Source organism: Callithrix jacchus, chromosome 4, assembly GCF_049354715.1.
Source record: "Callithrix jacchus isolate 240 chromosome 4, calJac240_pri, whole genome shotgun sequence".
NCBI lineage: Eukaryota > Metazoa > Chordata > Mammalia > Primates > Cebidae > Callithrix > Callithrix jacchus.
In genome coordinates, this window is record NC_133505.1 from 167,511,867 (window position 1) to 167,527,355 (window position 15,489).

The following is a 15,489-nucleotide window of genomic DNA, read 5'->3' on the forward strand; positions in this document are numbered from 1 at the left end:
GTTTTGCAGAAATAGAACTTTGTCAAAATAGTGATATTATTTGAGAAGTTGACAAGGGATAGAGAATTGGCAGGCAGTGTTTTTAGAGAACAAATTAATGCGAAATTGCATTTTGAAGGTTAAAAGAAACCATTTCCTTTTTCCTCTTTTACAGTGTCCTTCTCCCCTGCTCCTTGCTTGAGCTCTGCACTGTGGTTTCTTTTCTTCCCAATTTTTTATTGTGTTAAAATATACATAAGATAAAATTTAATTTTCATGTGCTTCATTGGTGTTAAATACATACATAATGTCTGTGCTGTAATTTTTATCAGAGAACTTAGAAAATGGACCTGCCTACTTTCTCAGTACTTCTCACTTTGCTGTGTGGATTATAGCAAAGTGCTCCTGTACGTTCTGTTTTCTGTGTGCTTCAAAGAGAGAAAGAGGTGAGGCATTGAAGTTCAGAGCAGGAATGAACTTGCCTGCTCATCAATTAAGCTGTCGGTAGCTAGCACATAAGTACATTTTTAGTTCTGTCTGATTTGTATCTTCTCCTTTGCTGTTTTTTCCTTAAGGCGTAAGTTTTTAGTTTTATATTTCATTGTGTTAGAAAGAGCTCTATAAACAAGAGAAACAGAAAGCATATCCGCTCCACCCTTGTGGTACTCCTTGTTGTTCATGGTAAGAGCTGCAGCAATCACAGTCATTACTCTCTTCAAGCGAAAGAAAAGTTCTCCTTTTGAGTTTTCACAGGTAAAAATAGAGGAGGAGCACAGTGCTGAAGAGTTGTTTACATACCAAAGTTTTACAAAGAATTATTTTAAAAATTATAAATTTGAATTCACTTACTGTGTTACTCAATATTTTTTCTGTGTACGGTCTTTCATAGGCAAGAGTGTACATTGGGAGATTCAGCTTGCAAGAGCCCCGAGTCTGATCCAGAGGACTTCTCTGATGAAACAAATACAGAGAATCTTTATGGCACCTCTCCCCCCAGCACACCTCGACAGATGAAACGCATGTCAACCAAACACCAGAGGAATAATGTGGGGAGGCCAGCTAGTCGGTCTAATTTGAAAGGTGAGTCTTATACTTTAAAAAAAGTGTACATGAGGGGTGTGGCACTTGATTGATTCTTTCTACAATAAGATAATAGCATTTTCTTTTACTTTTAATATGATTTTAATGCCCCTGTTAAGTTCTGGTTTTTCTTTTTAATTTTTAAATTATTACCATTAGTGGTAATAAAAGAGACACAGTTTTCCAGAGTTTGTCCTGAGTAATGGCTGAAGTCAGTAGTGCGAGGCATTTGAAGATGTGAAAGAGGGCAAGTGTTTCTCAGTGTACTGATCCAAGATGGCTACTGGTTACCTGGGATACATGGCCTTCTGTTCTTTTAGTCTCCTAGGCTGAAGTTTCGAGATTCTCTGTGCCCAGAAGTAGTGTATTGGGGATGTGGGGAGAGACAGAGCCAGACTGTCTTACCCTGGATTCCCTCTGCTCTCTGCTGGTGCCCCAGGGTTCTTCCTTTAGTATGTAGGGCTCTCTGTTTCACGCTCAGCACAGTGACTAGATGGTACCTCACACCTAACAACCATGACAGAACCTGCTTTCTACTTTTCTCTTTATTTAGGATTGTAAAGTCCACATATGGTTCTGTTAGAAGCTGAGAGTTTTGTGCTTTTTTCCCCTAACCTCCTTTTAATGAGACCTAAGTGTTCTTTTTTTGAGGTAGGTGAATTGAATGATCCTGCTCTGCTGCCTCTCTGTGCCCTGCGTGATGGCCTGGAACCTTGTGGTTTCAGAATTTTCTTGTAATCTTAGCAAACCACTTGTCCTAAAACAAATGCCATATATTGCAGGAATTTATTCAGCTATTACTGCCCGAGATGCAGATTTTATTCTTCATCTTGTTTGAGAAATTTCTTCCTGTTGACCTCACACTCACTAATACCTCTCCCTTTCTGTAGTCTGTGTTCATTCTTTCTCTTTATTCTGCTTCCTCTTTCTGTAGATTTCTTCGATATATTGAGCTTTGATGACTATTAGTGGCATCTTTACTTTGCATCCCCGTCAGAGCTCTTCCTCAAGAAAGAAGGAGGGCAAGATAAGTGGGTTTCATTGTATTGATTTGCTTGAGTGAGATGTTATCCAGGAGAAGTTCCCAAGCAGGAAAGAGTTTCCCACAAATGATTTTTCCACATAAGACACTTCTTATAAAACTTGATTTGCTATAATTTTTTAACCTGTGGCCTGTACTTATTATTTCCCATTGCAGTTTGTCATCTTGAAAATCATTCCTTGTGCATTTCCTGAAAGAAATTTCTCAAATGCCTATAGACGTTTCTTATCTATGGTAGGAATCAGTGAAGTAGCATCTACTGAATCAATATTAGTTAATAAATATTTGCTTTGTGGTACTAAAGTAAGAAGATGCCAGCAGTACACCTGCTTTTTCTTGTCGGTTCGTGCTATTTTAGAACATGTGTTGAGAACCCAGTTTCCCCATTTTATAGATTGAGAAACTGAGGCACAGGGTTTCAAAGCAACTCTTTAAGTTCAGAAGGCTTGAGATAGTGTCAGGACTGTTTGTAGCACTTGTTCTCATGGTACTCAGTTTGGACTTTCCTAGTACAAGCAACAGGGGTGTCACTTTTCTGAAGGCAGTATTTGAGTTGACTTTACTGTCTTTCACTGATCAGACAGCTAGTCGTTAGATGTTTGTTGAGGTCCTGCTGTCCTGCTGGGCTGTGTGAGAGAGGGAAGGGAAGGAATTGCCCCTTTTCCTCCATAATTTTTAAAATTATTTTATGAAATTATAGAATTTTAGAGCTAGAAGGAGCCTCAGAGACCATTTGTTCAAGTTCCTGCCATTTTTCAGATGAAGAAGCTAATGCTCATAGACCCTTGGATTTATAGCTTATCTGATAGCAGACCCAGGACACTAAAATCCTTAATAACTTATTCTTTTTCTTACTGCAAAAGATTATGTTTGTTGTAGGAAATTCAGAAAATACAAAAAAATAAAAATCACTCATTAAACCCAGTACACAAAAGTAGCTTCTTTTCCACCTGTAAAAGCCTGACTACAGACTTTATAGTATTTTGCTATATATGTTTATGTTGTTGTACTACCTTTACTATTTTATAGTGGCTTTTTAAATTTAATGTTTTATGAACTTTTTATGTCATAGAATAACCTGTACTTTAAATTAAATGGCTGCTATATCATTTGTATCAGCTTCTTCACATTTGCCACCAGCAGTTACTGGGTGCTTACTATGGGTTAAGCACTGTGCTTATTGGCACCTCAAAAGAATTATCTTCTGAATATTATAATAACCCAGTGAGGTGTAGGTCTTATATAATACAAATTGAGTATCCCTAATCCACAGTGCTCCAAAGTCTGAGACCTTTTGAATACGGACATGATGTTTCAAGGACATGCTAATTGGAGCATTTTGGACTTCAGATTTTTGGATTTGTGGTGCTTTCTCGGAAAGTATAATGCAAATATTCCAAAATCCAAAACACTTCTGGTCCCAGGCATTTCAGATAAAGGACTTTAAACCTGCACTTACTTTACAGTTGAGGAAACTGGCTCAGGGGAGTTTTACGGCTTTTAGTTTTAAATGTCTCAGTCACATGTATGTCAGAAAGTGGCTTCATATGTATGCCAGCTGGTGAATTATTTCTTGCCAACACTTGTTCATGAATACCAAGACAAGGTGGAAGTGAGATGCCAGTGGTAGACAAGTAGACAAGTGGGCCATTTTAATGTTTTAGTGTTGTGCTGTGTTGTGGCTGGTGTAAGAGTCCTTGAGAATTTATTTGTTCTCAGACTGTTACAACACAGCATGGTGGACAAAAGCAGAAATTTGGTTGCTGGATCACCTGGACTCCAGTCCTGGTTCCACCACCTTCTGCATATTCAGCCTCCATATCTCATTTTCTTTAGCTGTAAAATCACCTGCCTTATAGTGTCATGAGGATTATGTATTCAGTATTAGCTATCATTATTATTGTAAACTCAATATTTCTTTTTTTTTTTCGGAGATGGAGTTTCACTTTTTTTGCCCAGGCTGGAGTGCCATGGCGCGATCTTGGCTCACTGCAACCTCTGCCTCCTGGGTTCAAGCGATTCTCCTGCCTCAGCCTCCTAAGTATCTGGGATTATAAACGTGCAACACCATGCCCGGCTCATTTTCTATGTTTAGAGACGGGGTTTTGCCGTGTTGGTCAGGCTGGTCTCGAACTCCTGACCTCAGGTGATCTGTTCACCTTGGCCTCCCAAAGTTCTGGGGTTGCAGGCATGAGCCTCCGCATCTGGCTGTAAGCTCAGGATTTCTTCCCAACACTTACTACTGTTTTTCTTACCTTAAATCTTAAAGCAAAATTAAATAATTATATTGTTTACATATCCTGATTAAATGGTGTTCCCAGTTTTAGGACCCTGAGTCTTAGGTTAAATGGTTGTCTCAAGTCATGTAGCTGCTGTTCTGCTCTGTCCTGCATGGACTACACATTTCCTTGTGTATCTCCTTAGTCCTTTGCTTTATCTCACTACATATGCGGCTAGTACAGTTTTTTGTTATTGTCGCTGTTGCCTGTCTTTCCTTCCTTCCATTCCTCCTTTCATCTTCTTCCTCTCTTTTCTTTCTTCTACCTTTCTCACTTTCTCTCCTCTTCCCTTTTTTCCTTTCCTCCCTTTGTTCTTTCCTTTTCTCCTCCATTCTTTCCATTCAGTCAGCATTTGAGTGACTCCGTCGGCATCTACTGTTTTGGAGGATGAATAAGACCTAGTCCCAGGTCAGGTAGGGAGTACACAAATGACTACAGGACAGGCTCCTCTGGATGCACACAGGAGGCTGTATTGAGAAGACCTGGGGTTGGGAAGACTTCTGGAACAAGAGACATTTGTGCTGTGACCTCAAGGCTGAGTCAGGAAGACCAGACGAGTATTTCAAACTAGCATGTGACTCATAATAATATATTGGCCCCCTCAGTATTTTGAGGAGCTTTTTAGAATTAATTAGATTGGTCAAATTTATTTTAAAAGCTGTCCAAGGAAATGTGAACTGGTACATTATTTCTTTCTCACTGCAACAGGCAAAGGCTCTCTGAGTCATACTATTAACTTTAGAACTGCAGTCAGAGTCAGACTCATCTTCTAAACAGACAGTCACCAATAACATTTGCATTTTTCAGATTATTGTTGTGTAACAAACCTCCACAAAACTTAGTGGCATGAAAGAGCAGTTATTTTATTGCTCATGATTCTGTGGTTCAGGTGTGTAGGCAGGGCACAGGTCATCCCTGTCCCAGGATGTCTGGTGCCTTGCTGGAACAGCTCAGTTGGCTGGAAACATCCTGGCTTGGCTGCGGCCCTAAGTCTGAGCCCTCCCTTTTTGTCCATGTGGAGTCTGCTGGATCTGAAACGTCCACGATGGCTCCTTCACTCACATGCATGTCTAGCACTTGGGCTGAGAGGTCAGGAACAGCTGATGGCTGGCTGGCACAGTTTTCTTTCCATGTGACCTTCCACATAGCTAGCCTGAGGTGGTCCCTGAGTAACTGGGCTTCTCACGTGGCAGCTGTCTTTCCTCAGAGCAAGTGTTTTGAGAGACCAAGGTAGAAATTGCAAGGCTCTTTAGGCTTAGCTTGAGTGGTCATGCAGCCTCACTTCTGTTGTGTTCTCTTAGTACGTGAGGCTGGCCAAAATTCACTGTGGGAGGGGACTGCTCAAGGCAGTGGTACCAGGTGGGGTTTGTTGGTTACTTTGTTGTAGGAGTTGAGATTAACTCTACTCTAAGCTTGGTGCCTTGTCTTGGACCTTTTAGACCAGTGTGGCTGTTACATGGAGAGTTGACCAGCAGAAACTCTGGCATCGCCACTTCAGGTGTTGTGGACTACTTGTGATACCAGATGGACAGAAGGTGGACAGACTCCACCCATGGACAGGTGGTTGCTCTCAGGGAGGGTCAGGGCCTTCTTTTATTGTTTTTGTTTGTTTTTTTGTTTGTTTGTTTAGAGATGGGGTCTTGCTGTGGCCCAGACTGGCGTGGAACTTCTAGACTCAAGTGATCTTCCCAGCTCAGCTTCCAGAGTAGCTGGCCCTACTGGTGCGTGCCACCACCACAAGTTTAAGGCCTTCTTTTAAAGGGCTTTTATGTCAGGTCCGCTCAAGAAAATCTCCCTTTGATTAAACAAAAATGAGCTGGTTAAGGACTATAATTATGTGTACACAATTCCTTCTTAGTTGCAGGATGTTAGTGTATGTTTGAACAGAGTAGAGAAGGTGCTGTGTACTTCAGGATAGCCACTGCCTCTTATGGCCCAGCCTTCACCAAAAGTTGAAAATTACTCTTTTATTGGGAAAACTTTCTTAATTTATATGATAGTTTAAAAAAAGGCATTTTATCTAAAGACTGTGTTTGAGTGTTGGTACTTTATTCTGTGGTTTTTACTATTTATGAGTAAAACGTGTCTTTGTAATCAGATTTTCAGTCCTTGATCAGCTTTTGTTTAGGTAGCTTATTTTGTTCAAAATTTTGTTTCTGGTTCACTGTTTCTTGACTTCTCTGTTCTCCCCGCCTCCTATCATTTTGAACTTTGACCTTTGTTCATTCTGAGGCAGGGTCTGATAGTTACAGCTCCCTAATTGGAATGCCCAAATACCTTATTTGTAGAGTTTACAATTATTTTGATGTATTTTACCCTTAATTTACATTTCATTTAATTGATAAGTTTATAACAACAGAAACAGTTCCTTTCTCTGTCTTTAATCCACTGGAGTTCAGTTTCTAACAGAATTGAGGTAATGAACAATATCAAATAAGTAGCAAAGATGAAGAGATGGCAGCTTTCATACAAGGCTGGTGGGAGTGCACATTCTGCTAATCCCAGGAAAGTAATTCATTAATACAGTCAGATTGAGGCTTCTTATGTCTTTGAGCCAGCAGATCCACTTGTGGGAATACACATCAGAGAAGTTCCTACAAATGGACGCAAGAAGTCTTAACAAAAAGATTGATTGTATCATTCATTGTGATTTCTAGACAGTCCCCCAACTTATGATGGTTGGACTTAATAATTTTCCAACTTAAGACAGTGTGCAGGCAATACACCTGCAATGGAAACCATACTTTGGATTTTGAAGTTTGATTCAAAGTTCTTTATATAACTTCATTGTAAAATAGGCTTTGTGTTAGATAAGTTTACCCAACTGTAGGCTAACTTAAGTGTTCTAAGCATGTTTAAGATGGGCTAGGCGAAACTATGATGTTCAGTAGGTGAGGTATATTAAATGCATTTTTCACTTAATGAAGTATATTAAATGAGGTATATTAAATGCATTTTTGACTTAAGACATTGTAAACTTAAGCATGAGTTTACCAGGGCATACCCCCATCATATATGGAAGAGCATCTGGATAATATGCCAGTATTTGAACATCAGATAAGAAGGATCAAAACAAAATCTCTCATAGTGGTTGTTCTTGAGATGAGGGAGGGACTGGGGAAATAGGTTAGAGGTGAGATCAATATTGCCTGCAGTATTTTCTTTGTATTGGTGAACTTAAAATAGTTGCCATTAGATGTGTGCAAAATTGTATTTTATAGTATCTAAGTTTTGTATTTTCCTGACTTTGGAAATGTTTAAGACATTTTGTTTTCAAAGTATTAACTTCTGTTTTCAAAAGTGGAAAGTATGGTTTCCACTGCAGGTGTATTGCCTGCACACTGTCTTAAGTTGGAAAATTATTAAGTCCAACCATCATAAGTTGGGGGACTGTCTAGAAATCACAATGAATGATACAAGCAATCTTTTTGTTAAAAACTGTTAAAAATATAACAATTTTATGATATCTGGGTAAAGATGATTAGCTCTTCATTACCTGGAAGTCTGCTATCTGACAGTCCCAATTGATGTAACCTACCAGGTAAACTTGAATGAGCTCGTGAACAGACTTGATTTCATGCTGTGATGAGTATTGAACACCACAGGAGTTAGTTGCGGTGTTATCTGAGATTATACTTTTGGATAACGGTAAATCATTAATAATTCATAGCAATTAAAATTTTGATAAGTTTTGGACCGTATTTAGTCAAGTATAACTGTTTCTTCTTAAGGTTAAGAGAAAGACAGTCAAACAATTTTTTCCTTAAATATTTGTTTTCTTTCTAATACAGCAGAAGAAAGTACGTTCAGTTTATCTCATAGTTTAAGTAGGTTAAATAGGAATTTAAAAGACACTCCAGCCAAAGCCCTTTTCAGGGTGCTGCTGGGTGATCATTATCAGCTTCATTTTGCATTCCTATTCTAGTATTGCCATAGTGGGATGGTATCAGCCACAGCTGGGTCACAGAGATAGAGCAAATATTTTGCAATTTATATGAGAATTTGTACACACGCGCGCACACACACACACACACACACACACCATTAGGAAATATCTCAAGGTGTGTGTGTGTACATACATGCATGTGCCTAAATGTAGTATATGTAAATGTGTGTATCTGCTAACAGTAGTGAAATTAGAATGTTTGATTTTAAAGAACATTATACTCATATAAAATAGAGCTGGTAAGATGGTTACAGGTCAGATTCAATCTGTATAGCTAGTGAAATGTTTATGTCAACCAGAGTGGATTTACATCTATATTTCAGCTCTTTAGTCCAAACTTAGCCTGACTGTCAAGGTTCTGATTTGTGCTTCCAGGCTACCCACTTACAGGTTCAGTGTTCAGCTGCACTCTTTTCTTTGCTGCTTTTGTGTCTCTTCATGCTCTTCTTTGCTGGCTTCAGATATGCTCTTGCATTCTTTGCTTCCCTTATTTAAGCTTCCATTCTTCAAGGCCCCAAATCAAGTACTTGCTTTTACTTTAGGCCTTTACAGACATTAGCCTATGTAATCTTTTGTGGTACTCACCGTCTTAGCCTTTCTTTGCTCAGTTGGTACTGCCTTGCACCTTGACAGGTCCAAGGATGGTGTGGTGACACCAACAGGGTTTAGGACCCCTGTTCTAACATTAACCATCTGTTTAACCATCTGTGTTCTGTGATAATCATCATCACATTGTTAAGAAAATTATGACAATGTCTGTAAAGCCCTTACTGGAAAACAGAAGCTGGATAAAGCAATTCCTCAAAATGTGGAGCCATTGTAGCCATGTCAAAGATAGAAGAAGCAGGCCCAGGGATGTACACGTTAGCAGGAATGCAAGTGATGCTGAATATATACTGAAATTTGAGAAGCTTGAATTAGATGATCTCTAAGCCCCTTCAGATTGCTGACTTGTTGGTAATCTAGGTCATCATTGCTCAGATGTTGGTCTCACTTAAAGATTATTCATCTGTTTACTCTTTCTCATTTGAGAGCTCAAATAAGGGTGGTTTCTGAAATTCGGACAATATGTATATGGGAGAACATAAAAATTTCAAGTGTTTGATTAAAAATACATTTAATCCATATTCTAAAGAGCCAGTTTTAGTTGGAGTTGGTGGGAATTCAGTTGTTTGTCTTATGTTTGTGAGATGAACCATACTGCTTGTCATTGGTTCCTTTCAGTTTCATTATAAAGTTTTCTTTTAAAAAAGTTTTTATGTTCTTCTCATTTTACCGGAATTATTGGTGACTGGCCAAAGGAAAAAGTGCTCTAGAGGTTTGCTTTAATTGTGCTATAAAAATCACACCATTTAATTTATAGACACTTGGGAGATCAGGTGCCTCATTCATCTTAAGTTATTAGGAACTATTTTTATAGTCCTGGTAATTAGAACTTGCCAAATAAAACATTTTATATATCTAGCTCCTGTACTTTTTTTATTCATTTTCCCTTTCTGAAGCTCTGTTTGCATTTGACTTTTGCTTAATTGCAGGGAATTCGGTATTAATAGAAAACTGAACAAACAGGCACTCCTGTTGATTAGTAATAGGCTTTTGGTTATTAAAAAGTTCCTTAGTCATGTCAGAGTGGGTAAAGAGAAAATGTAAAATGCTCAGAGAAATTACCAGTATCTAAGTCTATAGATTCTCCACCCCCCAACACCCTGATGTTCTCAGATCTCCCTTAAGTGATAAGTCCCTCATGATTTTATAGAGGCCTAACGGTCATCAGTTGCCAGAAAGCACTCTTGGGTTTACTCTGTGTGTTAGTCCATTTTGCGCTGCCTATAAAGGAATACCTGAGAATAGGTAATGTATAAAGAAAGCAGCATATTTGGCTCATGGTTCTGTATGCTGTACAAGCATAGTAACAGTATCTACTGAGCTTCTGGTGAGGCCTCAGGAAGCTTTTACTCATGGCAGAAGGTGAAGAGGAAGCAGGCGTGTCACGTGGAGAAAGAAGGAACAAGAGCGCGCTCTCACATGAACTAATAGAGTGAGAACTCACAGGTTACCGTGGGGAGGCACTAGGCTGTGCATGAGGGATCTGCCCCCATGATGCAGATGTCACTCATCAGCCCCACTTCCAACATTGGTGGCAGTCACATTTCCGTATGAGATTTGGAGGGGACAAATATTCAAACCAAATCACCCTCTCTCTCCTTCTGTCACAAGTGTATTATTTTAAAATTTTAGCTACTGCTGAGGTAGAGAAACTGGCATATCCTTTTTGCACAGTAGCTAGACTGGAGTTTGTCTATTTTAGGTTTGAATTGCATCGTTATTTAAATTAAGATGTATGAATTTATATTTTATATATTTTTTTCCAAAACCAACTTAGGTTTTGTTTCAGGAAAAAAAAGAAAAAAAGAAAAAAAATTCTCTGTCCCGTCTTACTCCTTTCCCAATTTGCTGTTCCTTAAACATACTGTGTAGATCCAAATATTAAATCATTGCTTTCTGTGAACACAAAATTTCAAAGTGTAATATACTGTTTTGTATGCCATAGGGGTAAACTTAACAAGATTTGTATTTAACCTATAAAAGTTAGTTTTTCAGGCTTGCTAAGATGAGATTATGTTTATATAGAAAAATGGGATTGTGACTTTTGTTTTTCTCTTAGGTTGTTTTAATTGTTGGAATAAAGATCTAGGATGAGAAGCTTCATCTGTCACTATATTCATGGTTTGCCCGTTGGGAAATGTGGCATAGACTAGGAATAATGCTTATAGCCAGTCTTCTGGAGTTACTAAAGTCATTGTAATCACTCTCATTTAATTCTTCATTTTCCCTTAGGACCTTTCGATCATAGATTAGAAGAACTTGAATACATTATATAAGAAAAGTAATACTTTTTCACTGTCAACTATTACTTTTCAGTTATAAATTGTATGCAGATATTCTGTGGCCATTATGAACAATGCACCATATTAGTTTTATAAAGTATTTTAAAATTCTAAAACCTAAGGCAACAGGATTGTTTTTATTACACAATTTTTTGTTTTCTTTGACTCAGAATCATTTATTTGGATGTATGTAATAGTTAATACACATTCTATTCTAGGTCCTCATTGCTGCTTCTGCACACTTTCCTTGGATGTTCTTATCTACTGTCATAATATTAAATAATATCTGTACATACTGATTTCCAAATCCATCTGTCTGGATTTCTCTCCTGAGCCCAATATCTGTATTTTTTTAGCTACTTACAGATATTTCCACATGGATATCCCATAGGCACATAACATTCAGTGTATTAGAAACTAAACTCATTTTCTTTACTTCCAGTCCTACACAATGATACCGTGTATATGTATAGTGGAGTTAACACTTGTCATTTTTGCTTTCAAAATACCATTGGTGCTCTGTTAATAAATGTGTAAAGAACACAGAGGTAAACACAGCAGAGCAAAATATTTAAGGAGTTTGCCTAAGAAATTTTTTTATATAAATAGGATTTGATAAGCATTAATAGCTAGAAACAATAAAAGTGAAAACATTTTCTTAAATGGACTATATAAAAAGTTTAAAGATATTTAGAAGTAAATCGATTAGTACTAAAGATAAAAATTTCATCTTAAAATTTTTTAATTTAAAAAATAATAGTATTAGTTTGTATACTAAAATACAGCAAAAATCCCTATGGACAGATTGGTTTAAAATATTTTTTGATGGATCATAAAGTAATTTTAATATAAATTAGTAAATTTAATATAAGTTAAAGCAAGCTATAAGTGCTGTTAGGGAAAGTTGTTTAAAAATCCTGATTTTAAAACTAATCGATTAGGAAGTTAATTGGGTTTAAGCAAATTTTCATTGGTACATTCGTTTGTAACCCATGTAAATATACCCTATTACATCAAATCTAAAGATATACTGATATGTCTTTAGATATTATATTCACAACTAATCACATAAAACTAGGTGATATATATGAAGAAAATGATATAATTTCTTAGTATAATTATTATATTAATATAAAATTCTTAGTATATAAAAATATATACTAAGAAATTATACTAAGGTAAAAAATGCTTACAATTGATGAGTATGTTCTTATAATTGGAATTTTTATTTATTTGAAGAGATCTTTTATACTTTTTGATACGTAGAATATATTTTACCTATGCATGCATATATATATATATACACATATATATGTTTTTAAAAATGGGCCAGGCATAATGGTTCATGCCAGTAATCTCAGCACTTTGGTAGACAGAGGTGGGAGGATTGCTTGAGCCCAGGAATCTGAGACCAGCCTGAGCAGCACAGTAGGATCCTGTCTCTATCAAAAAAAAAAAAAAAAAATCAGCTGGGTGGAGTGGTGCGTTCTCGGGGTTCTAGCTGCTTGGGAGGCTGAGGCAGAAGGATTGCTTGAGCCCAGGAAGTTGAGGCTGCACTCCAGCCTGTCTCAGAAAAAAAGAAAAATATAAATGAAATATATTGGCAAATATGTTCCTAAAACTTATTTATATCATCATTGATTACATATAACATTCTAATTTCAGAAATGTTAACATATGAAAAAAATGTGTGTCCTAGATTCAATGAAATTATGCCCTGAGTGTAGAGGATAGATGGGAATGGCATTATAGGTTTGGGTATTATCAATATATGATGTGGAAGTGAATGAGATCTAAGATTAGCACTTTGAGAAACATTAACATTTTATTTAGTGAGCAAAGTTCCAGGAAGATATTTGAAAAGAAGGGACTTAAGGAAGTGTAAGAACCCAGAAAGGATTTCAATAACGTAGAGCAATTAATGGTGTTAAAAGTGCCATACAGGAAAGAGGATGTATATGTGTTCATTTTAAAACTTGGAATCAAAGTATAGAACCTTTTTTAGTTGTTTGAAAGAAATGTGTGATTTTTGCTTTCTTCGAATTAATTGTAAATGATTTTATGTGCCAGTATAACATACTAAACAAATTATACCCAATTAGTCTGTGTGTCTTCAGTCTTGCTAATTTTAAATTTAAAATGTTATTGCCCACTCATTTGTGGCAAAGAAGAAATAAATGAATGGAATCAACTAAGGTCAACATTTTTTTCTGTCAACTGTCTTTCAGTTTTTTATGAGAATAATCTTAAGTGGCCTTAAGGATTCTTGCATCAGTCTGCCTAATTTTATCAATGAGAAAAGTGATCCAGATAATATACATGACTTCCTCTGAAGTTTACACATTTAGCTAATGACAAATGCAGGAATTAAATTTGTTTTCTCATCCAGGCTTTCGTTAGATATCCTATGCTGTTTCTTCCTTCTTAAATTGAAGGTCATTACTTATGGAAGTTTGGTTAAATGACTTGATAACTATGCTTTGTACCATAGAAATAAACAGCAAGTTTTAGGTGATTAGTTGTGAATATAAGAGAATGCAGCAAATATTGGAAAAATTGATAAATTTTTTTAAATATAGAGAAAAACGTCGTATATGTTTTTTGATTCCTTTAATTTTCAGGATAGAGTATGCTTTTTAGCAGCCTGAAAATATAAGTACATGTGAAATGTGAATTTCAGTTTTATTTAAAATATTGAGAGTAGCTTCATATTTTAGAGTTATATAATGTTCTGTTTATTTTTTTTTAATAGAAAAAATGAATACACCAAATCAGCCTCCACATAAAGACACTGGAAAAGCAGTGGAGAATGTGGAAGAATACAGCTATAAGCAGGAGAAAAAGATCCGAGCAACTCTTAGAACAACAGAGCGTGATCATAAAAAAAACGTACAGTGCTCATTCATGTTAGACTCAGTGGGTGGATCTTTGCCAAAAAAGTCAATTCCAGATGTGGATCTCAATAAGCCTTACCTCAGCCTTGGCTGTAGCAATGCTAAGATTCCAGTATCTGTTCCCATGCCTATAGCCAGACCTGCACGCCAGACTTCTAGGACTGACTGTCCAGCAGATCGCTTAAAGTTTTTTGAAACATTACGACTTTTGCTAAAGCTTACCTCAGTGTCAAAGAAGAAGGACAGGGAGCAAAGAGGACAAGAAAATACATCTGGTTTCTGGCTTAATCGATCTAACGAACTTATCTGGTTAGAGCTACAGGCCTGGCATGCAGGACGGACAATTAACGACCAGGACTTGTTTTTATATACAGCCCGTCAAGCCATCCCAGATATTATCAATGAAATCCTTACTTTCAAAGTCGACTATGGGAGCTTCGCCTTGGTTAGAGATGGAGCTAGTTTTAATGGTACTTCAGTAGAAGGGCAGTGCAGAGCCACTCCTGGAGCAAAGATTGTGGGTTACTCAACACATCATGAGCATCTCCAACGCCAGAGGGTCTCGTTTGAGCAGGTAAAACGGATAATGGAGCTGCTAGAATACATAGAAGCACTTTATCCATCATTGCAGGCTCTTCAGAAGGACTATGAAAAATATGCTGCAAAAGACTTCCAGGACAGAGTGCAGGCACTCTGTTTGTGGTTAAACATCACAAAAGACTTAAATCAGAAATTAAGGATTATGGGCACTGTTTTGGGCATCAAGAATTTATCAGACATTGGCTGGCCAGTGTTTGAAATCCCTTCCCCTCGACCATCCAAAGGTAATGAGCCAGAGTATGAGGGTGAAGACACAGAAGGAGAATTAAAGGAGTTGGAAAGTAGTACGGATGAGAGTGAAGAAGAACAAATCTCTGATCCTAGGGTACTGGAAATCAGGCAGCCCGTAGACAACAGCTTCGACATCCAGTCGCAGGACTGCGTATCCAAGAAGCTTGAGAGGCTCGAATCTGAGGATGATTCTATTGGCTGGGGAGCACCAGACTGCAGCGCAGAAGCAGGCTTTAGTAGACATTGTCTGACTTCTATTTATAGACCATTTGTAGACAAAGCACTGAAGCAGATGGGGTTAAGAAAGTTAATTTTAAGACTTCACAAGCTAATGGACGGTTCCTTGCAAAGGGCACGTATAGCATTGGTAAAGAACGATCGTCCAGTGGAGGTAGGTTTCCCATAGGAAAATATGGTGATGTCCTTAGTTCCATTTATTTATTGTAAATTATAATGTCGGTGTTGATTATCATGTACTTTCATATTCTAATATTTTTTAGCATAAATGGCAGTTATAAATTGCACATATAAGCATTTCTGTAAAGTACTA

General features: G+C 37.3%; 1 protein-coding gene across 8 annotated transcripts in view; it reads left to right on the top strand.

The window, feature by feature from the left end:
- Window positions 1–15,489, top strand: part of MAP3K4 (mitogen-activated protein kinase kinase kinase 4) — a 128,863-nt gene that overhangs the window by 39,658 nt on the left and 73,716 nt on the right. For all 8 annotated transcript variants that reach the window (XR_013534662.1, XR_013534664.1, XR_013534663.1 and 5 more), the window contains exons 2-3: window positions 869–1,059; window positions 13,967–15,330. Coding sequence is in view for 4 of the 8 variants with exons in the window: in XM_008995341.5 (XP_008993589.2) it covers window positions 869–1,059; window positions 13,967–15,330 (1,555 nt within the window). In the remaining 4 variants the exon portion in view is untranslated. The remainder of the gene's footprint in view (window positions 1–868; window positions 1,060–13,966; window positions 15,331–15,489) is intronic.